This window comes from Moschus berezovskii, chromosome 2, assembly GCF_049115385.1.
Source record: "Moschus berezovskii isolate FMDL1 chromosome 2, NW_MosBer_1.0, whole genome shotgun sequence".
NCBI lineage: Eukaryota > Metazoa > Chordata > Mammalia > Artiodactyla > Moschidae > Moschus > Moschus berezovskii.
The window spans coordinates 72,403,801-72,427,216 of NC_142461.1; the positions used below are offsets into that span (position 1 = coordinate 72,403,801).

The 23,416-nt window shown below is 42.8% G+C and overlaps 2 protein-coding genes across 2 annotated transcripts in view; one reads left to right on the forward strand and one right to left on the reverse strand.

Moving 5' to 3' along the window:
- GPR39 (G protein-coupled receptor 39) overlaps positions 1–11,974 on the forward strand; it is a 282,449-nt gene extending 270,475 nt beyond the window's left edge. Inside the window, exon 2 of the mRNA XM_055397869.2 lies at positions 11,415–11,974. Coding sequence (XP_055253844.1) covers positions 11,415–11,923 — 509 coding nt within the window. The 3' untranslated portion in view covers positions 11,924–11,974. The remainder of the gene's footprint in view (positions 1–11,414) is intronic.
- Positions 11,975–12,378: 404 nt separating this feature from the next.
- The window catches only part of LYPD1 (LY6/PLAUR domain containing 1), a 56,721-nt gene continuing 45,683 nt past the window's right edge, over positions 12,379–23,416 (reverse strand). Inside the window, exon 3 of the mRNA XM_055397871.2 lies at positions 12,379–12,614. Within this exon, the coding sequence (XP_055253846.1) occupies positions 12,379–12,614 (236 nt within the window). The remainder of the gene's footprint in view (positions 12,615–23,416) is intronic.

The following is a 23,416-nucleotide window of genomic DNA, read 5'->3' on the forward strand; positions in this document are numbered from 1 at the left end:
TAACTAGTGGCCATCTTGTGGGGCTTATTAAATAAGCAAGTGTCAGTTAAGTGCCTAAAAGAGTGTCTTAAATACATGCACAGTAGATTAACTTTAGCTGGTATTACTTCTGTCCTGGGGCAGCCAGTTGGATTGTATAGTATGTAATACAAGTGGCCATTCATTGACCATTGCTCTGCTCTGTACTTTATATGCATGTATATCCTTTAGCTTTTCTTACCACAATTCCTTGAAGTAGATACTGTTATTTTATCCATGTTGTGGAGATATAAGTCCATGGTCACATAGCTGGTAAGTAGCAGGGCTGAGATTCAAACCCGGGTCTGTCTGACTCCAAATCCCCGCCCTTCCCTTTTGCACTGCACTATCGGTGGACATACCCATGGGCACTGAGCGTGGGTGTGGGTGTGCTGAGGGAGGAGGAGCAGATGGAGGGAAGAAGCGAAGCTCAGGGCCATCTGGAGAGGAGGCCTTATTAGCCTAATCAACCAGATGCCACTCGTCATTCTTCCTGGAAAAGAATTATGTAGGGATAGGAAGTTAGGGAGGATTCGGGGTTCCTGTCTTCCTGGAATTTGAAATTTTTCCTTCTTACAATCCTACCTTCTATCAATTTTCTTCTCTTATTACAGCCTCCACTGCTTGCCTCTCTAGCTCCTTAACCACCCCGCCCTCCCACCCTGAGACCTATATATGTGTGTTGAGGGAGAGAGAAATGAATCAGGGTCTCAGGGCAAAGCAGCAAAAGCCCCATTTCCAGGTGGTGGAAAGTTGTGTGGCCTGGAATTGAGGAGACCTGACTGCTACTGGGGCTTCCCTGGTGGCTCAGAGGTTAAAGCGTCTGCCTCCAATGCAGGAGACCCGGGTTCGATCCCTGGGTTGGGAAGTTCCCCTGGGGAAGAAACGGTAACCCACTCCAGTATTCTTGCCTGGAGAATCCCATGGACGGAGAAGCCTGGTAGGCTACAGTCCACGGGGTCGCAAAGAGTCGGACATGACTGAACGAACGAACTGCTACTGAATAGCAGGAAAATCCTGGTAAGGTCACAGAATTTTCTGGGCCTTATTTTTGAATTGAGGCTTGAAAGGTGTGTGACATCCTGTGGTTCTAATCAGCCTTCTGGATCTCTTACCTCTGGGAGCTGTCCTGATGGCAGTGAGAATGTTGGTGGTAAGGTAGTGGTGGTGATAATAGGGGTGGAAGAGGAGATAGAGACAGTAATGATGGTAAACGTGTGCTAGAGATGGTGATGGTCATGAAGATGGAGATGGCAGTGGAGGTCACGGTGATGGTTTGGAGATGGTGGTGGAGGTGGAGGTCATGGCAGTGGAGGTGCAGGTGATCATGGAGGTGATGCTAGTCATGACTCATGTAAGCCCTTATCTGGTACCAGGCATTGTACTTATTAGCACTTTATGGCCATTATCTCATCTCATCATCCCAGGAGCTGTTGTCGTCTCCATTTTGCATATAATAAGCCTGAGCTTTAGAGATAAAATGTGAATATCGCTTGGTAGGCGGAGTTGCCTAGGTCAGATGCAGGTGGAATTACAGGTGCCAGAATATTTGTCATTGGAGATTTTATGACAGGCATAGAGTGGGAGGACTGTTCATCTGGGGATTTAAATGTTTTCATGTTCTGCTCTCCCCAGACCCTCTCCCTCTATAAACAAGTTGTGCCCAGGTGGAAATTTAGGGTCATAACTGCAAGAGTTCTTCCTCCTGAGACCACACAGTGTGTAATGTAGAAAATGTCTCCCTCCGCCTTTATCAGATGCTCTTCTCAATGATTTCTCTTCTTTTCTCTGTTTTCCCCTTTGATTCAAACCCTAACCCTTATGCTTTGGGTTTGTAGCTACAGCTTCTCCCATAAAGACTTGCAGCATCTTCATGGGAGGCTGTGATTGATGGGGGATCCCTGAAGTGAAGTATTTTGGGGCAAAAGAAAGTTCTCCAACATGTGTCTTTTCTATATCCTATTTCTCCCGATGATCATCACTTGTATTCTGTACCCCAGGAGGCCATCTTGCAGAGAAAAAGAAGAAACAGGTTTATAGCATGGAGAACTCAGGACTGGGAGAACAGCACATGGACTGGGAGACTGAAGCTGCTCGTGTCTGAAGGCACTTGTAAGACCCAAGACTCTCAGCCCTGTTTGGACCTCCTCCTTGGGCCTGGAGGTTCTGACCTTGCTGGATTGAAAAGGTGGTCCCGTCTTCCAAGTCCTACTCTCTCTTCCTCCTTTTCTCAGGATGAGAATGGAAATAATCCAGGCAGAGGCCCTGCATCAGGAGGCTTAGTACTGATCCCCTCTGGATGGGGAAGCTGGCTTTGAATGCATTCTGTATACATGAGGTGAACGCATGTTAAATGTTCTCTTCTCCAGCCCCTCATCTAACCTCCAACACCCCCCCCCTCCATCCTACAAATGTTTATTGAGCAATTACTTTGTAAAGATGTTCAGTTAGGTGTTGAGGACAGGATAGTGAAGGTGGAACATCTTGACCTCATGGAATTTACAGTCTAGTTGACGCTACAGTGTTCTGATGACAGGGGCTGGTGGTAAAGGTGCCAGTGATCCCATAGCAGGGAAACTGACAGAGCCTTGTGGAGACCAGGAAGGCTTCCTGGAGGCAGTGACACTATGTGGAAACTTGTAGAATAAGAGCTGGATCCAGCATGGCAGTGGGGCGAGAGGAGTGGAGAGGGAGAGAGGAGGCAGAGAAGAGCATGAGGACGACGTGGTCCAGGCACAGGGATCAGTGTGTGGGGGCCTGGGGACCAGAAAGAACAGACTGGGCAGTTGCTCGCCCCAGCTGGGCCTGGCCTGCCTCAGTCACAAGCACCCAATGCTGGTTCTCCCAGGGTCCCAGTCCCTCTGCACAGAGGGACCTCAAACAGGAACCAGGAATCAGGCATGTTTGCACCTATCTGTGCTCCTAAAATGCCTGCGTTGCCTCTGCTGTTTGGGCTTGGCTGAACCCTGCTCCATCCATGAGTAGCTTGGTTTCATTAGGTCTGATGGGAGCTTGTGACCAGTGCAAACACCATGAGACTAGGAGGCCTGATGTTTGGACTCCTGGGCTGGGTGAACTGGGGCCTCTCTTGGCACTTCTCTGGGGTTTTTGCAGGCTCATCAGTAGATTCATGGCTGAGGTTTTTTGTTTTTTTTTTTTTTTCAGTGCTTGCATTCTGGGGTTTTAATTCTCAACCACTTGCAAATAACTAAATCCTATTAGAAACTGCAGCTTTTCAGCCATGAAGCAGTGTTTATAAGTGGCACGGTCATCGCCACAGGGGTGTCATGAGTTGATGATCTGGAGAGGATGGCTGGTCATCACATGATCTGTTGCCTCCCCCACATGCTTGTTGGGGGGCAACACAGTCCCCATTACCACTACTCCCGGACTGTGCATTACTAGGAAGGAAGTGATCAGCTTCACTCATGGGCTTAGGTAGTGACCCCAGACCCAGGGACATCACTATCAACTGATTGAGAACAGACACACAGAAACTGATTCAGAAAGCCACACAGCTGCATACAGTTGAGACCCACATAGAAAAATATTTATTTAACAGATTCCAGTTGATCACTGACCATGCATTCATAAAGGAACAGAGGCACTAAATCACAACGACGACCCTAAATGCTGCTTACTTGGAGTGCAAGTGGGTGTCCTACAGCTCCCAGACAGGAGGGCTTGTTTTAGAAATATTGATATTTATGTTGTTACTGCGATTTATAGTTTGTCTTCTTATACTGAAGCTTGCAGAGAAGAGTGGGATGGATGTCATGCTTAGCAAATTGCAGGCCATCTGGAATCTGGGTCCCTGGCCTCTACATAGAGGATGGAGCCACACTGGGGATGGGGGAACCATCTTTTTCTGGGCTTCATCAAACAGCTAGGGCAGGGACAGGACATCAGACCATCTGTCTTCATGGACAGAAGCAGCCATCTGTGGCCTCTGCATTACTTTAAAGCTGTGACCTGCCCTCTTCTCTGGAAACCAAATCCCAACAGCTCTTCTAGTTTCTCCCAAAGACCATTTCTCACTGGGAAGGAGAATAAGGTGGCAGATCAGTTTTAAATGAAGGTCTTTAAGCTGACGGCTCATGGGAAATGTGACTGTGAGGTGTCCAGGCAAGTCCTGGCAGGGTCAGAGGACACAGAACAGGGAGGAGCTCTTCACGTGGGGATGTCCAGTGCACAGACATCAACTGTGTTCCTCACACCCCGTCTGCTTCCAAAGCCCCCCAACTTTCCTTTGGCAAACAGCAATGAATGCTGACCGTCCTTGCAGGAAGCCACCTGTTAGCTATTAAGGGACTTGCCTGCAGGTGATGCAGTCCTGATCTCAAAGCCGTGGGAGAAAATGGAAGAGGTGTGTGCCAGTGACATAAGCAAGGCTGGATATGGCTTAGTTACTGTGATCTTGGGGAAAGATGGAGTGGGGAAGGGGGAAAGCAGCAGAGGGAAGGGAAAGGAGAGGAGTGAGGAGAAGGAAGAGGATGGGGAAGGAAGGGGAGGAAGCAGAGGGAGGGTTTTCTGAGCTACTGCCAGCTCAGAGTTCCACTCATTCAAACGTGATGCTTCAAAGGCAAGTCCGTACCAGCGATGGGCCACACAAATGCCCACAATCCACATTCTGCCTCGATTTCTGCTTCTCTTAGGCCAGCGGTTCTCAAATTTGAGAATCAGCACCAACCAGTGGATTCTTGCCCCCAAGTCTCTGATTCAGCAGGTCTGGCTTGTAAGTTCCCAGGTGGTGCTGATGCTACTGTTCTAGGAACCTCCTCTTTGAGAACTCTTGTCTTAAAGTGAAAGTTGCCCAGTCGCGTCTGACTCTGCGACCCCATGGACTATACAGTCCATGGAATTCTCCAGGCCAGAATACTGGAGTGGGTAGCCTTTCCCTTCTCCAGGGGATCTTTCCAACCCAGGGATCGAACCCAGGTTTCCTGCATTACGGGCAGTTCTTTACCAGCTGAGCCACAAGGGAAGCCCAAGAATACTGGAGTGGGTAGCCTATCCTTTCTCCAGTGGATCTTCCCGACCCAGGACTCGAACCAGGGTCTCCTGCACTGCAGGCGGATTCTTTACCAACTGAGCTATGAGGGAAGCCCTCATAGCTATTCTTAGAGGTTAGAGACTAAATCAATGTTGGTACTAGTTTGGGCTCCTGGAGTCAGAGAGTGAGATCCGTGTCTCGGCTGGTGGGAGCAGACTGGCAAACACAAAGATATAAATCAAGAAAACGCTAAAGCCTGTTATTGGGTATACTTGCCTCTTCCTGGCTCTTTATTCAAATAGCCATATGCTTACTTTCCACTAGCAACTGTGGTTTAAATGTCAGTTGACAAGCAGATGTCCCCCACCTTTCTATGTGTGAGTTAATTTACTACCCACAAACCCTGATGCAGTGCTCTCTTGCCATCCCCACCCACCCCTCTGTTCTGGCCACACTGAGCTGTGCAGCTGTAAGAAAGTGACGTAGCCCTTGATTCCTCTGTCCCCGCTCGTGCTGTGTTCTTGACCTGGCTGCCATTTTCCAGAACTGTTGTTTAGTCACTAAATAATTTCTGATTCTTGGTACCACATGTTCTGTAGCCTGCCACACTCCTATATCCATGGATTTCCCATGCAAGAATACTAGAGTGGATTACTATTTCCTTTTCCAGTGGATCTTCCAGACCCAGGGATCGAACCTGTGTTGGCAGGCATTTTCTTTACTACTGATCCACCAGGGAAGGCCGAACTGACCCACTCTTAAACTCTCCTTTGAGTGTTCCCACCTATGGGAAGGTCAGCCAGCATTGCTCATTGCTGCCATGATGTTCTAGCCAGGGTCTGCTCTTATGACCCTTTGTAAAAAGTCACCAGATTGTGGTTGTTTGTCCTTCTCAGCTTTTTATCATCAGTGCCTTGGATAGGCGGTGTCTAACTCCTGCTTACTGTGGTTAGGGTCAGGGAGAAGTTAGAATATTATAAGGCAGGAAGAGGATGGAGAACTCTACTAATCACAAAAATTCTAAATCATTCTCAATATTCCCCAAGGCTGCAATGCGATGGGTGGAAGAGTCAATCTGAGATTTCTTGAAATCACACAAAATACCTTTGGCTTGAGAAAAGACTGAATTTCCAGATCTTTTCTGCTTAGTAGAAGCTATGTATTCTTTTGCAGCACATGCTTATGTAAGATAGATGGGTGGGGGGGTGGTGGTGTCAAATGGATGAACAGATGGTGTCCTTATAGACTTGCTCATCAGGTCATCACCTGGAATCATATTTTGTTTTGCAAACATTCTTCAGCTGCTTTGGATAAACGTCAACTTCCTTTTGGGGAATATATGTACTCCAGAGCTTTGTCATGTGTCAGTTCTTGAGAGACTTGGTTTTAAAGCAGAATACAGTGTCTGAAGGTGTCGTGCTAACTTGAACTTGTGTCTGAGATGGACCTGCCTCTCACTGCATTCTACACTGTGAATGGTCAGCCCTTGAGTCAAAAAGAGAAAGACAAAACAATCCTATTACATTTAAAAATAATGAAAGCCTTCTTTGTCAATCTCAGATGGAATCCAGTGTTTGAGCAGTGTGCAAGGTAGCAGAGGTCCTGCCACCCTGACCTGTGAGATCTTTTTAGGCGAATGACTTAGCCTCAGTTCTGTCTCGTGTAGGACATGGGAATCTCTAACTGGTCTCCAGGTCCTCTTTCTGATGACTGTAAGATGAGCCATTTCTATGGGACTCACAAATAGTTACCTTCACTTTAAAGATTTGAGGGGAGAAGAGAGTGTCAGATGTACGATGCTGCCACATCCCAGGCGGCATAGCTTAATGCACTTCTGAAGACTAAACCAGGCAGGCTGACTCGAATGCTGTTGAAATGTCAGGCTGCAGTGTGGGATGCTGTCGGACATCTGCATTACTTCTGTTTTTTAAACAACATTACTCTGCTGAGAATAACTCTGTGTCACCATCTAATGGCTCTTGTCAGTGTAGTGATCAAGGAGGAAAAATGGAAGTACTTTATGTGGAAAAACAGATAAGATATGAAGCTTTTCCTAAACCCAGAGTACAATACAGATCTATCAACAGTTCCCTTAGAACAGTTTACCTGCTTTTTGTGACTGACTTCAGTTCACTGATCGTCATTCAAGTTCACACTAAAGTCATTTATCTGCAGGCTACATATTATACCACACAGACCACAGGATTATAGATTTTTCCAAATGTAATATACAAGTCCAAATTGATTGCAGCCCAACGTAAATTTAGTCAAATCTTTAATATACTCTGTTAAGGCGTGAATAAAATTTCAAAGCTTTGTCTCAGCTCTGGAGAAGCTGAGACTGGAGCTGAATCAATTGTAAACAGCCAACATAAAATGTTACTATTGGACATGGTGTTTATTCTCAGCAACGTGTCATCTAAAATAATGAACTTTTGTTTTCAAATGTAAACATGAGCAATTTACCTGTTAATAGAAAACAACAATTTTATCAGGGGGCTAATTTGACTCCTTCTTCCTCACCAAGGCTAACCTGTATATCACATTGTCTATGGGCGTACACTTCACGTTGGCCATTGGCTGTACCTGTGTGTCCAGTGCTCCATTTTCCTAGCACGAAATCATGTTTCAAAGCACAAGAGGAAAGGTACCAGCTATTTTCCCTACCTCCAGTTGATATAGGGAAGTTTATTCGAGCAGCTCTGGCAGGTATCTGGCACAGTCTGTGTTATTCCAGAATGATTATGCAAGGCTTAGAATGTAAAACTGTGTGCTTTCAGAATTTAGGCTTTAAATAATTTGTCATTCCTTATAGGGAAGGCTTTATGGGAAAAGATTGGATGGACTTGGTCTATGCTATAGCTGAGAATGTGTAATGAGAAATATGATCCAGATTAAACCTCGGTTTACCTGCACTGTCAGAATCTTAGGAGGATAAATACAGGCTGGGTGGGAGATTCCTTGGGGGTTTCCTTGGTTTGGCAGGACTCTCTGGGGATGTGGCTGGGTAGTGGGCAATGGCAGGACTGGGAAGAGGAAGAAATAAGGAGCCTTGCTGCTTTGGGGAGGGGGAAGGAAGGATTACTTTAGCCACTAGCCACAGGAGGCTGGCCCCAACTGAAATGTGCTGTAAAAGCTACACTGGGTTTCAAAGACTTAGTGAGAAAAAAATGTAAAACACTGTATAAATATTTTGATTGGTTAACACATTGAAACCATGTGTGAAATTATATTTGTGGCATACTGGATTAAAACTGATTTCACCTCTTTCTCTTTGAATGTGGTTGAGATTTTAAAATGACAATATATGTTACAGTTATGGTGGACAGTGCTACTTAATACCTGTTATATACAGTGGGATTCTGGTTCATGTTTACTTTCTTTTTTCATACTGAAAATGAGAGAAAATATTGTGTCCAAGAAAAAAAATATATAGCTTGTGGATTTTAAAGTCCAGTAAGCATGTGTCTTGGCTATAGCCCTTGGGTAACTAACCTCTGAGACTTAATATCCTCATCTATAAAATGAAGATAAGAGCAGTTTTTATCTTAGCAGTCATGAGAAATGCACGGCAAATTAGCAGAGAGCACTAAGCATTGAAACTAACAGAGGGAAAACTCAGTAAGCAATTAGCATCCTTCTTGCTTACATCTTATGACTTATCCCATGCCTCATCTTTTAGACCTTGACCATTTCTAACTAAGTTCCTTGTTTCACTTGTTCCCCAAATTTGTATTATCTTGCATGTCTAAACTTTGCCTTCTTTTTTCTCATCAGTGGAAAATCTCTAGTCTGGTTCCCCATCTTCTGCTACTTGTTCAAACCAGGGCAGCGGTCCCTAATTTTTCTTGTACCAGGGACTGGTTTTGTGGAAGACTGTTGTTTCATGGACAGAGGTTGGGGGATGATTCAAGTGCATTACAATTACTACGCACGTTATTTATCTTACATCAGTTCTACCTCAGATCATCAGGCATTAGAACCCAGAGGCTGGGGACCCCTGGACTGGACTAAGGTCCCCCCTGCTTTAACTGTTGGAACAAGAATTCTGGCTAAAACTGTAAACCAGCCACAGTCCTTCATCTGCCCTCATCCCTTGCCCCCTACCTTGGTCGCTGGGTCTGTCTTTTATGGAACTCAGCTTCATTTGCTGGGATGATCGTTCAAGGACAACTGATACCAGGCAAAGGGGGTGAAGCTAATGGGAGAATGAGGGTCATGTAAACAGGAGATCAAGAGGATGGACAGGAGAAGCAAAATTGTAGGACGTCTTTCCTTCTGCCCACACACCTGCCTTTTCTTTCTCCTTGCTTTAGAAGCTGTACTAGGTTCAACCCATGATAACTACAAGGTGGCTCTTTCTTGCCTCCCGAAGTACAACCTCCCACAGTGTAGTATAGCAACACATCTAAAACCCTGTGTTCAGGTTCCATATTCTAGAAATGAGACCTTAGATGAAGATGGTTGTTTTCAGAAATTCAGTGGCAAGGAAGAGGAAAAAATTGAAAACATGGTAAAGATATGTGGCTTCCCTTAGGTAAAGTGAGCTACCTGGCTCCTTCACAATTAATAAGATGACCCTTTCAGTCAGAGCTACATGAGATAAGAACAAGGAGACACAACCTAAGAACACACTTGGAATAGTGCAGGTGGCTGGATGCACCCATCCCTCTTGGAGCAATGAAAAGAAAAGTCCTTGGTTTACTATGCAGCTTTTTTTTTTTTTTTTTGATAATCAGAAAAATGTTGATTTTTGTTCTCATCCAGAAGCTGTAACTAGGTGTTTCAGAATGTACTCTTAAGGTGATTTTTTTTTTTTTTTGGTGCCTTTCATCAGATCAATATGTTACTTTGCCTAGTTTATTTTTAGATTTACTGAGTGTTCTGAGGGTAGAAAAGGGTAGGAAACTCAAAGGAAAGAAGCAAATTGGTTTGTAATTCAAGTTAGGGCTGAATCTGGACAGGAGAAACCCTTGGAAATTAACAAGGGGAGCAGGTTTCCTGGGCCCTCTTTGCTGACAGCTGGTATAGTGGAAGGATTTACTGGTGGGGGGACTGGGGAATTTCAGTGCCAGAAAACATAACCAGGGCCCCTCTGCCACCTGGCAAGGGATGCTCACCTGAGTGTGTGTGGGAGGGCCAATCCCAGATGGGTAAAGAGGGCTGTTTTTCCTGGAGCATTAATGAAATATTTACTATTGATTAGAGGCAAGGAGGGGTCATTGCCAACAATCACTTCTCTGTAATTTCCTAGAAGATAAGAGGGTTTGAAAATGTGAATGAATTTTTCTTCCTATTACTTAAATTTAGGAGAGGAAGCATTTCTTAAAAATCCAAAACACAGCTCTAAGATATCAGCTGTTTATGTAGCAACTTACATTTGGTGTCCTGGCGCCTACAGAGATGAGAGCACATGCTCTGCGGGTGCCTGATCTTCATCTGCTGTTTTACTGATGCTTTTGGTCACTGTGGATAAATACTGTGTGATAGCAAGTATCACACAGCATCTTTTTCTCTGTCAAAGGTTGTAAAGAGAGCAATGATGGGGTGATTCAGAATGCAAACACACGGGCGTGCAAACGTCTGTCCATGTAGTCAACTTTTGATCCTCTTGGGGGCATCTTTTTAGGGCCTAATCTTTTCTGGGCCGCTGACAGTGAAGCTTAGTGCAACAAAAAGTGAGCTAGTGGGTTATGAACCTGAAGTTAGGTATTTTCCATTATTTTTGGATAATTACCTTTTTCCCCCCAATGAGGGTGGAAGATATGACACAGCTAAAAACATCTGAAAAGAAACAGAAGTGCTATTGCAGATATGAACATTGTAATTACAGGTGTGCATGCCTACTAAATATATACCCAAAACACACTCTTGGTGACTCCCGGTTTTGCCTCCCCTGAAACGGAATGCACAGTTAATGTCACTAAATATAATTCTCTGTTACCAAAAGAATGCCACTTCCCTTTGTCTTCAAAATATCACTGGATCACCTCTATGCAAACATTCTTTAAACTACAAATATTACTTCATCTGATATGGCTATACTGTATCCACCTAAAGGACAAAACAAGATTTATGGACTACATAAAATGTTTTCTAGATACACAAACAGCAATGAAAACACTTTTTAAATTAACAGGTATCAACAGATATAAATAACTTGTCTAAAGCATTTAATGGTCTTTAACACAGTCAACTCCCCTGGCCTTGAAAACAGTGTTAAATTCTTTTTTGCCAGTGGCAAAAAAAAGAAAAAAAAAATCCCATCAAGCACAACTTGAAAAATTGGTATCATTTCCCTGCCAGTAAGCACAGAACTGAGGGACTAAATATTTTATGGGTATTTTTTTGTCATCGGCCTTATGATTTCTTTCCTCTTTCTCCCTCCCTCTTGACTGCTCAGGGCTGATTGTTGTGACCTTGGCCGTCTGCTGGATGCCCAACCAGCTTCGGAGGATCATGGCAGCAGCCAAACCCAAGCACGACTGGACCAAGTCCTACTTCCGGGCATACATGATCCTCCTCCCCTTCTCAGACACCTTCTTCTACCTGAGCTCTGTTGTCAACCCGCTTCTGTACAACGTGTCCTCGCAGCAGTTCCGAAGAGTGTTTGGGCAGGTGCTGCGCTGCCGCCTGAGGCTGCCGCACGCCAACCAGGAGAAGCACCTGCGCGCCCACGCGGCCTCCACCATGGACAGCGCCCGCTCTGCGCGCCTCCCGCTCATTTTCCCGGCTTCCCGGCGCAGCAGTTCCTCTGCAAGAGCTAACAAGGTTTTCTTAAGCACTTTTCACAGCGAGGCCAAGCCCGAGTCTAAGCCTCAGGAGCTGAGTTACGAGTCACCAGAACCCAACTCGGAGACAAAACCAGCCAACCCTGCCACCAGGAATGGTTTTCAGGAGCATGAAGTGTGACTGCTGAGGAAGGCAGGCTGGACTGCTAAGCCGGCACTCCTTACACGAAAGCCATGTTACCTTCACGCGGCAGTGATATAAGAAACTGTGCTCTCATCAGGGACAGGAGTGGAAGACGGGCCTGGGAAGAAAGCAGACAACCACTGAAGTGTCAGCTAAGGGCTGATGCTGCCAGCCTGGCCTCAACTGTGATTACAGATGGGGCCAACTTGCGTTCCACCTCCTTCCTTCCTTTAAGGACACACTGAAAATTCAAGCTCTATGTATTCAGAGCTCACAAAGATTTTCTTTTCTTTTTTTTTTTTTTTTACACTGAGCTCTTTGTTTCCAAAGGAACTAAAAGAACAGATTCCCCTCCCTACCCAGAATAAAAGGACACCCAGAAGAATCTCGGGGAGCAAGGGGAGGGCAGGCCAGAAGAACAATGCAGGAGGGGCTGACATTTCCTTCCGCCTTCAGCAGTGTGCCAAGAAAAGGGCTATCTTGAGGAGCAAGATGGTGCTGGGGAGCCATGGCCGGAGGGCTGAGGCAGAACTGCTCCTTTTCTTGGGCCGGGGCCCGTTGCAAAGAGGGGTGTTGCAGCAGCTGATGCACACCGAGTTCAGTTTCCCTGGGGAGCAGAAGGACTGGTACCCAGCCGAGGCGATGAGGCAGGCCGCCGATGACGCACACGACTTGCGGTACATGATTCCTGCAACACAGACCCAGAGGAGTGAGGTTAGCCTGCCTGTGCCGGCCAAAGGACTATGCCCCCTGAGTCCAAAGCCCAGGGACAGCACTTCCTTACTCCTCCCACAGCCCAGAACCTTGGTGGGTTCAGGAAAATACTCAAGGTTGTTTCCTTGAGCATCCAAAATCCACAACCTATGCAGTGAAGAAGGCAGACCTCATTTCACTTGCTTTTGACAATTTTTCTCAAGGCTATTTGAGATGCCAATACCAGTGAATAAAGAGCTGTTACTATCAAAGTTCATTTTTGTTTAAAGTCGGAATTCACACTGTGTACTAGACAGAGCTTTTATTTACTTTTTTTGGTTTAAACTGTCTCATGCCAGAGAGGACGACAAGCTGAGCCTTAAGATCTTATCTCTGTTATTACTTTATAAGCGGCCACAGAGATGGCTCACAATGATGTGTTTATTAAATCCTGAATTCTCTCAATAAAGACCAAAGCCCAGTGAGAATAAATGAGATCCCTCTGAAGAGGTCCTGTGGGTTCAGTGAAGGAGGGGTCTGGCTAACAGTGTGCTGAGCACTGCCTTAGTCCAAGGGAAGTTTTGCCCTTAAAACATGGCCATTAGCCAAGTTAGCCCCACACAGCCAACACTTAATAACACATACTGTGTGGGCACATGGGTTTCTCAATAAAACTGGGGGCCCATCTTGAGCTCATGTATCATGTTCAAATTGTAGCATACTTATCAAGTTAGGGTGTCTTGGATAATCATTTGACTTTATAAAGATGGGCATTTACTCAAGTAATAGGTAAGCTTATTAAGTATTTTCCTGGATGCCAGGCATTCTCTAGATGGCTATACTAGCTCATTTACTACCTGCAACAACATTACAAGGGAGGCCCCTAACATGATGCCCATTTAACAGATGGGGATGGCAAGGATAATTTAATAACTTGTTCAAGTCACACTTCTAGAAAGCAGAGCAACTGTGATCTGAACCAAAGATTCTGGTCCCATGCTGTCAAATCTGTAGCACTGTATATAGCAAAGTAGCCACCCAAGTTAAACACAGAATGGTTTTGTTTTTCACAGCAGAGAAGACTACTTGGAAAATACCTTTTGGTGTATGTGTATGGCTATTTAGTATCAATGACTTACTTTTCTTTTTGGACATAGGATGTCATACTAAAGCTGGACCTCAAAGGGAATGCCTTGTATCCCCCTCAGACAAGCAGGGTAGCAAATTGGCTACACACAGTCCACCAGTAGCCAGGGTTCCCCATTCCCTAGGGTTCCTGGTGGGGATATGTGTTTGTATCCCTCTTTGATTAGGGTCCCTCCGCCTTGAGAACTGCTACTCTGGATGCTAGAGAAACATTACACAATTAAAGTGCCTAAAACTTCCAACTGAGAGGTAAAGAAATACTGTAGATTTACATTAAAACATGCAACTTTATGTCATTTCTTTTCTATAACTACATGTTTTTAAGAGTTGACTTTCTCACACTGTTAGAAAAACCTGGAAGGTAGCTGGTCTGGTAAGATAAAGGCCCTGGACACAGAATGTATGTATGTGTGGGGAGCACTGCTGATTTCTAAGGAACATGCTACAGAGTGTTTCCCATTTACAGATTTCCCAGTCTCCACATTTTCTAACCATTGTCCGTTTTAGAAAGTTAATTTATTACTATGTTTTTATTCTCCAATATTAAAAGCACTAAGTGTCATTTGTCAGTTCAACTTCAATGAACCTTTTCCTTTTAAGTAAATTTTTAAAATTAAAAATACAAAAGTACTGAATACATCTTTCACTGTAAAGAAGTTCAGACAGATAACCTGAAAATGTCCCTTGACCTCTCACTCCAATCTTCTGTCCTCCTAAGAGATAAGCACTCTGACCAGTTTGTGATGCCTTCTTCCAGACCTACTGCTATGCACTTACATGTGTCCATGGAAAAAAGGTGTGTGCATATGTCCTAACAGCATAACATCCTATATGCTTTATATATCTCCTATTTGCATTTTTACTTAGAACATGTCTGGGGATATATTTTTAAGTCTAACTGTATAGAACTAAGGGTCCGTGATGAGACTGGTGAGATAAGTAATGCAATGCCAGATGGGAACCCTAATTTTTGTGACTGCTTCCCATTGGATATCTTCAAGTCACTTGGCTCTGATGGCCAGTGGGGCCTACATTTGTGGCCCTGCAGAACTGTATATATTTGCATTCTTTAAATGTTGCTAGCAGGGTGTCTGCCTGCCAATCAGCTTGAATCTAGGTGCTAAGACCCTCCTCTTTGGGACACTAACTGACCTCAGCATATACTCAACTACTGGGAGCTATGAAAAACAAAACAGCCTGCTTAGAATGAAATGTCATTTGCAGCAACATGGATGGACCCAGAGATTGTCACAGTGAGTGAAGTCAGTCAAACAGAGAAGGAGAAATACCATATGACATCCCTTACGTGAAAAATCTAAAAAAAAACAAAAACAGATGAACATTTTTATAAAACAGAGACAGACTCACAAACTCAGAGAATGAAGTTATGGTTGCCAGGGGGTAAAGTTCGGAGGAAGGGATAGTTAGGGAGTTTGGGATGGACATGTACACACTGCTATATTTAAAATGGATAACCAACAAGGACCTACTGTACAGCACAGGGAACTCTGCTGAATGTCATGTGGCAGCCTGGATGGCTGGGGAATTTAGGGGAGAATGGATATATGAATACGTATGCCTGAGTCCCTGCGCTGTCCACCTGAAACTATCACAACACTGCTAATTAGCTACACTCCAATTTAAAATGAAAGAGTTTAAAAAATAATAAAATAAGCTGCTTAGACAGTTGGAAAGGTTGAAGAGATAATCAAAAGCTGGGGTAGGGTTGAATGATGAGGTACATCTCCTATACTAGGCTAACCCTTCAAGAGAGGTGGCTATTTCATCTAATGCACAGAAACCAATACAAGTTATCAAAATGAAAAGATGAATATGTTCCAAAAAATAAGACTTCAGAAGAAAATTTTAATGAAAAACCAGCGATTTACCAGAGAAAGAGTTCAAAGTAATGCTCTTAAACATGCTGATTGAACTAGGGAGAAGAATGGATGAGCACAGTGAGAATTTCAACAAAGAGAAAAAACTATAAGAAAGTATTAAATAGAAGTCACAGAGTTGAAGAATACAATAATGGAATTGAAAAATGCTCTAGAGGAGTTCAACAACACATTGGGTAAAGGAGAAGGAAGGATCAATGAACACAAAAACAAGGCAGATGAACTCACCTAATCAGAGCAGAAAAAACAAAAAGGTATAAAAAAAAACTGAAGATAGCTTAAGGGACTCATGAAATAGTCTCAAGTGGATTAATATTCACACTATTGGACTCACAGAAGAGGAGGGTAGAAGACTTATGTGAAGAAATATTGGCTGCAGATTTCCCTAACTCGGGACAAGAAATAGACATCAAGTTTCAGGAAGCCCAGAGAGTTCCAAATAAGATGAACCAAAAGAAGACCTTAAGACACATAATAATTAAAATGTGAAAATATAAGAAAATAATATTAAAAGTGGCAACAGAGAAACAACTTATTGGAACCCCCCATAAGATGAGATTTTTCATGAGAAACTTCAGGCCAAAAGGGAATGGCACAATACATAGGCATACCTCACTTTCTTTTCGTTTAACTGTCCTTCACAGATACTGTGTTTTTTTCACAAACTGAAGGTTTATGGCAACCTGAGTTTACCAAGCAGACTGGTGCCATTTTTCCAAAAGCAACTGCTCACTTCATGCCTCTGTATCATGATTTGGTAATTCCCACAGTATTTTAAACTTTTTCATTATTATGTTTCTTATGGTGATCTGTGATCTGTGGCCATTGATATTACCACTGTAATGGTTTTTGCCTTGCATTTTTACTTACGGTATGTACTTTTTAAAAGGGCATAATGCCATTGCACACTTAATAGATTACAGTATAAACATATCTTTTATATGCATTGGAAAACAAAACAACTTGTGTGATTTGCTTTGCTGCAATATTTCCTTTATTTTGGTTGTCTGGAACTTAACCGCCACCACCGCCCCCTCCCCCCGCCCCCACTATCTCTATGTATGTCTGTATTCAAAGTGCTGAAAGAAAAAAAGAAAAAGAAAAAAAAAACTCCCAAATAAGAATATGCTACCTGGCTTAGTTGTAATTCAGAACTGAAGGAGAGATGTAGAGTTTTCCAGAGAAGCAAGAGTTAAAGGAGTTCATTACCTCTAAACCAACGTTATAAGAAATGTTAAAGAGGCTTATTTAAGCTGAAAAGAAAGGGTGCTAACTAGTAACAAAACATATGAAAGTAAACATCTCACTGATAACGGTAAATAGTAAATGTAATAGATTAGTCACTTATGAAACTTGTATGAAGATTAAAAGACAAAAGCAGTAAAAACAAGTAACTACAACAATTACTTAAGGGATACACAAGACAAAAGTAAAATTTGAGTGGAGACAAGATGGAGGAGTAGAAGGATGTAGGCTTACCACTTATGAAAACACCAAGACCATGGTATAGCTACTATGGAGAACAGTACGGAGATTCCTTAAAGAATAAAACTATAGAGCTACCACATGACCCTACAATCCCAAACCTGAGCAGATATCCATAGAAAAGACCTGATCTGAAAGGATACATGCACCTCAGTGTTCACTGAAGCACTGTTTACAATAGCCAAGACATGTAAGCAACCTAAATGTCTACCAACAGAGGAACGGATAAAGAAGACATGGTACATATATACATTGGAATATCACTCAGTCATTAAAATGAAATCATGCCACTTGCAGCAACATGAATGGACCTAGAGATTGTCATATTATGGGAAGAGAAAGAGAAATAATTGTATGACACCCTTTATATGAGGAATCTATAAACAAATGTTACAGATTAACATTTTTACAAATTAGAAATAGACTCACAGACTTAGAAAATGAACTTATGGTTGCCAGGGGGAAGGATGAGGGGAAGGGATGGTTAGGAGGTTGAGGGAGAATGCATACATGTGTATGTATGGCTGAGTCCCTGTGCTCTCCACCTGAAACTTAATCACAACATTGTTAATTGGTTATACTCCAAAATAGAAAGTTAAAAAAAAAAAAAAAGACACCAAAATCACAACTAACTGCTGAACAAGCACTGACAAAAAAACATGCTGGAACCTACCAAAACAGATATCCTACATCCAAAGACGAAGCCACATCAAGACAGGAGGAAGCGTGTGACAGCAGTAAAACCAGATCCTGTACCTTCTGAAGAGGTGACCAGCAAACTGGAACATAACTATATTGCATGCAGAAGTTCTCCCACAGGAGTGAAAGTTCTGAGTCCCACGTCAGGCTCCCCAGCCTGGAGGTCTGGCAATGGCAGGAGGAACCCCAGAGAATCTGGCTTTGAAGGACACTGGAGTCTGACTGCAGGAATTCCACAGGCATTCCACTCTTGGAGGCACACAAAAGGTCTGGTAAGCATCAGGACCCAGGGGAAAAGCAGTGACCTCATAGGAGCCTGGACCAAACATACCTCCTGGTATTAGAGGGTCTCCTGTGGCACTTGGGGCTGGCTGTGGCTCACCGCAAGGACAAAGACACTGGAGCAGTAGTGGGAGTTCTGGGGAGTACTCATTGGCTTGAGGCCTCCTGGAGGCTGCCACCAAGACCTGGCCCCTCCCAACAGCTATAGGCTCCTGTGTATAGACTCCTGGGTTGGTTGTTTGGCTTCAAGCCAAGCAACCGACAGGGTGGGAACACAGCCCCACCCATCAGATAGCCTGCTTAAAGTCAGCCTGAGCACAACCCTGCCCACCAGAAGAACAAGAGCCACCTCCACCCACCAGTGGGCAGGAAACAGGCCCTCCCACGAGGAAACTTGCGCACATCTCTTAGGCAGCATCATTCACCAGAGGACAAACAGCAAAGAAGCAAGAAGAACTACAACACTGCAGCCTGCAGAATAGAAACCACAATCACAAAGTTAAACAAGATGAGACAGAATATGTCCCACATGAAGGAACGCAATAAAACCCCAGAAGAACAAATAAGTGAAGTGGAGACAGGCAATCTACCTGAAAAATAATTCAGAGTAGTGATAGTAAAGATAATCCAAGATCTTGGAAAAAGAATGGAGGCACAGATTGAGAAGATACAAGAAATGTTTACCCAAAGACCTAGAAGAACTAAAGAACAGTGATGAACAACATAATAACTGAAAAACGTACTAGAAGGAATCAACAGCAGAATAATGAGGCAGAAGAACAGGTAAGTGAGCCAGAAGATGGAATGGTAGAAATTACTGCCACAGAAAAATGTAAAAAGAATGAAAAGAAACGACAGTCTACAGCATAAAATGGGACATAAAATGCAACAACATTTGCATTATAGGGGTCCCAGAAGGAGAAGAGAGGGAGAGAAGACCAGAAAATATTTGAAGAGATAATAGCTTAAAACTTCCCTAATGTGGGAAAAGAAATAGTCCCCCAAGTCCAAGAAGCATAGAGAATCCAAGGCAGGATAAACCCAAGGAGGAAAATGCCAAGACACATAATAATCAAGTTCACAAAAATTAAAAGACAAAGAAACAATATTTAAAGCAACAAGGGGAAAATCAATAAATAACGTGCAAAGGAATTCCCATAAGGTTATCAGGTGATTTTTCAGCAGATACTCTGTAGAACAGAAGAATACTCTACTAAGCAAGGTTCTAATTCAGATTCAACTAAAAAATTAAAATTTTTACAGACAAGCAGAAGTTAAGAGCACCACCAGATCAACTTTGCTACAAATGCTAGGCAGAAAAGAAAAGGCCCAACTAGGAACAAGAAAATTACGAATGGAAAAACTCACTGGTAAAGGCAAACATATGGTAAAGTTAGAAAATCATCTGCACACAAATATGATATCAAAATCAGCAATCATGAGAATACAAGTGCAGGATATTGGGCAACTTAAAACAATATTTTTTATACATAGACTGTTATAGCAAAACCTCATGGATACTGCAAATCAAAAATCTACAATAGATAAGAAAGAAAAAGAAATCCAAACACAACACTACGTTAGTCATCAAATCACAACAGACGAGAACAAAAGAGGAAGTGAAGAAAAAAGACCTACAAACACAAATCCAAACTAACTTAACAAAATGGCAGTAAGAATGTGTGTGTGTTAGTCACTCAGTAATACCTGACTCTTTTGACCCATGGACTGTAATCTGCCAGGCTCCTATGTCCATGGAATTCTCCAGGCAAGAATACTGGAGTGGGTAGCCATTCATTTCTCCAGGGGACCTTCCCTCACCCAAGGATCAAACCTGGGTCTCCTGCATTGCAGGCAGATTCTTTATCATCTGAGCCACCAGGAAATACACAGTAATAATAATCTTCACCCTAAATAGATTAAATGCTCCAAGCAAAAGACACACACTCGCTGAGTGAATAGAAAAACAAGACTTTATATAGATATATATATATGTATATGCTGCCTACAAGAGACCAACTTCAGAACAGGGACACATAGAGACTGAAAGTGAGGGGATGGAAAAAGGTATTTCATGCAAACACAAATCAAAGGAAAGCAAGAGTACCAATACTCATATCAGACAAAATGGACTTCAAAATAACGTTACAAGAGACAACGAAGGACACTAATGATCAAGGGATCGATCAAAGAAGAAGATAAAACAATTTTAATTATATACGTAACCAACATAGGAGCATCTCAGCATATGAGGCAAATACTAACAGACATAAAAGGAGTAATTGATAGTAACACACTAACAGTAGGGGACTTTAATACTCCACTTTCATTATTGCACAGATAATCCAGATAGAATATCAGTAAGGAAAAACAGGCCTTAAATGACACACTAGAGCAGATGGACTTAACTGATATTTTTAAAGCATTCCATCCAAAAGCAGCAGAATACACATTGCTTATAAGTGCACATGGAACATTCTCCAGGCTTGATCACATGCTGGGTCACAAAGTAAACCTTGGTAAATTGAAGAAAACTGAAATCATATCAAGCATCTTTCCCAACCACAATGGTATGAAATTAGAAAACAGCAACAGGGAAAAAAAAAAACTTCAAAAAATCCCCACAAAAACATGAAGGCTAAATAATATGCTATTAAACAATCAACCATTTAAGAAATCAAAGAGGAAATTAAAAAAATACATAGAGACAAATGAAAACAAAAGAATGACAATCAAAAACCTATGTAACACAGCAGAAGCAGTTCTAAGAGGGAAGTTTATAGTAATAGAGTAAGTCCACTACATTCAACATCACAGCAATCCAAGTATATGCCCTCCCCCAGCCTCTAGTGCTGAAGAAGCTGAAGTTGGACAATTCTATGAAGACCTACAAGACCTCCTAGAACTAACACCAAAAAATGATGTCCTTTTCATCACAGGGGACTGGAATGCAAAAGTAGGAAGTCAAGAGATACCTAGTGTAACAGGCAACTTTGGCCTTGGAGTACAAAATGAAGCAGGGCAAAGGTTAACAGCTTTGTCAAGAGAATGCACTGGTCATAGCAAATACCCTCTTCCAACAGCATAAGAGATGATGTTACACATCAACATCACCAGTGCCAAAAGCAGATAGATTATATACTTTGCAGCCAAACATGGAGAAGCTCTATGTAGTCAGTGAAAACAAGACCTGGAGCTGACTGTGACTGAGATCATTAGCTCCTTACTGCAAAACTCAGGCTCAAATGGAAGAAAGCAGGGAAAACCACTAGGCCATTCAGGTATGACCTAAATCAAATTCCTTATGATTATACAGTGGAGGTGATGAATAGATTCAAGGGACTAGATCTGGTAGACAGAGTGCCTGAAGAGCTATGGATGGAGGTTTGTAACACTGTATAGGGAGTGAAGTCGCTGACTACGACCTCATGAATTGTAGCCTGCCAGGCTTCTCCGTCCATGGGATTTTCCAGGCAAGAATACTGGAGTGGGTTGCGACTGCCTTCTCCAGGGGATCTTCCTGACCCAGGGATCGAACCTAGGTCTCCTGCACTGCAGGTAGACTTTTTACCATCTGAACCATCAGGGAATCCCAAACACTGTATAGAAGCCACGACTAAAACCATCCTAAAGAAAAAGAAATATAAGAAGGCAATGTGGTTGTCTGATGAGGCCTTACAAATAGCTGAGAAAAGAAGAGAAGCTAAAGGCAAAGGAGAAAAGGAAAGATATACCCAACTGAATGCAGAGTTCCAGAGAATAGCAAGGAGAGATAAGAAAGCCTTTTTAAGTGAACATGCAAAGATAGAGGAAAATGATAAAATAGGAAAGACAAGAGATCGCTTCAAGAAAATTAGAGATTCCAAGGCAACATTTCATACAAAGATAGGCACAATAAAGGACAGAAATGGCAAGGACCTAACAGAAGCAGAAGAAATTAAGAAAAGGAGGCAAGAATACACAGAAGAACTGTACAGAAAAAGCTCCTAATGACCCAGATAACCACAATGATGTGGTCACTCACCTAGAGCCAGACATCCTAGAGTTGAAGTCAAGTGGGCCTTAGGAAGGAAGCGTTACTATGAATGAAGCTAGTGGAGGTGATGGAATTCCAGCTGAGCTACTTCAAATCTTAAAAGATGATGCTGTTAAAGTGATGCACTCATCATGCCAGCAAATTTGGAAAACTCAGTGGTGGCCACAGGACTGTAAAAGTTTTTTCATTCCAATCCCAAAGAATGTTCAAATTACCATACAATTGCACTCATTTCACATGCCAGCAACATTATGCTCAAAATCCTTCAAGCTAGGCTTCAGCAGGACATGAAGTGAGAACTTCCAGACATACGAGGTGAATTCAGAAAAGGCAGAGGAATACGAGATCAAATGGCTAACATATGCTGGATCATGGAAAAAGCAAGGGAATTTTTAAAAAATGGACTTCTGCTTCATTGACTATGCTAAAGCCTTTGACGGTGTGAATTACAACAAACTGGAATATTCTTAATGAGATGGGGATTCCAGACCACATTACCTGCTTCCTGAGAAACCTGTATGCACAAGAAGCAATTATTAGAACTGGACATGGAACAGTGGACTGGTTCAAAACTGGGAAAAGAGTACATTAAGGCTGTATATTATCACCCTACTTACTTATATGCAGAGTACATCATGTGAAATGCTGGGCTGGATGAGTCACAAACTGGAATCAAGACTGTGGGAGAAATATTAATAACCTCAGATACCCAGATGACACCACTTTAATGGCAGAAAGTGAGAAGGTACTAAAGGGCCTTTTGATGAAAGTGAAAGAGGAGAGTGAAAAAACCAGTTTAAAATTCAACTTTCAAAAAATGAAGATCATGTCATCTGGTCCTATCACTTCATCGCAAATAGATGGGAAACTGTGGAAACAGTGTCAGATTTTGTTTTCTTGGACTCCAAAATCAATGCAGATAGTGACTGCAACCATGAAATTAAAAGACACTCCTTGGAAGAATAGCTATGACAAATGTAGACAGTGTATTAAAAAGCAGAGACATTAGTTTATCAACAAAGGTCCGTATCATCAAAGCTATGGTTTTTCCAGTAGTCATGTATGGATGTGACAGCTGGAACATAAAGAAGGCTGAGCACCGAAGAATTGATGCTTTCGAACTGTGGTGTTGGAGAAGACTCTTGAGAGTCCCTTGGACAGCAAGGAGATCAAATGAGTCAATCCTAAAGGAAACGAACCCTGAATATTCATTGGAAGGGCAGATGCTGAAGCTGAAGCTCCAATACTTTG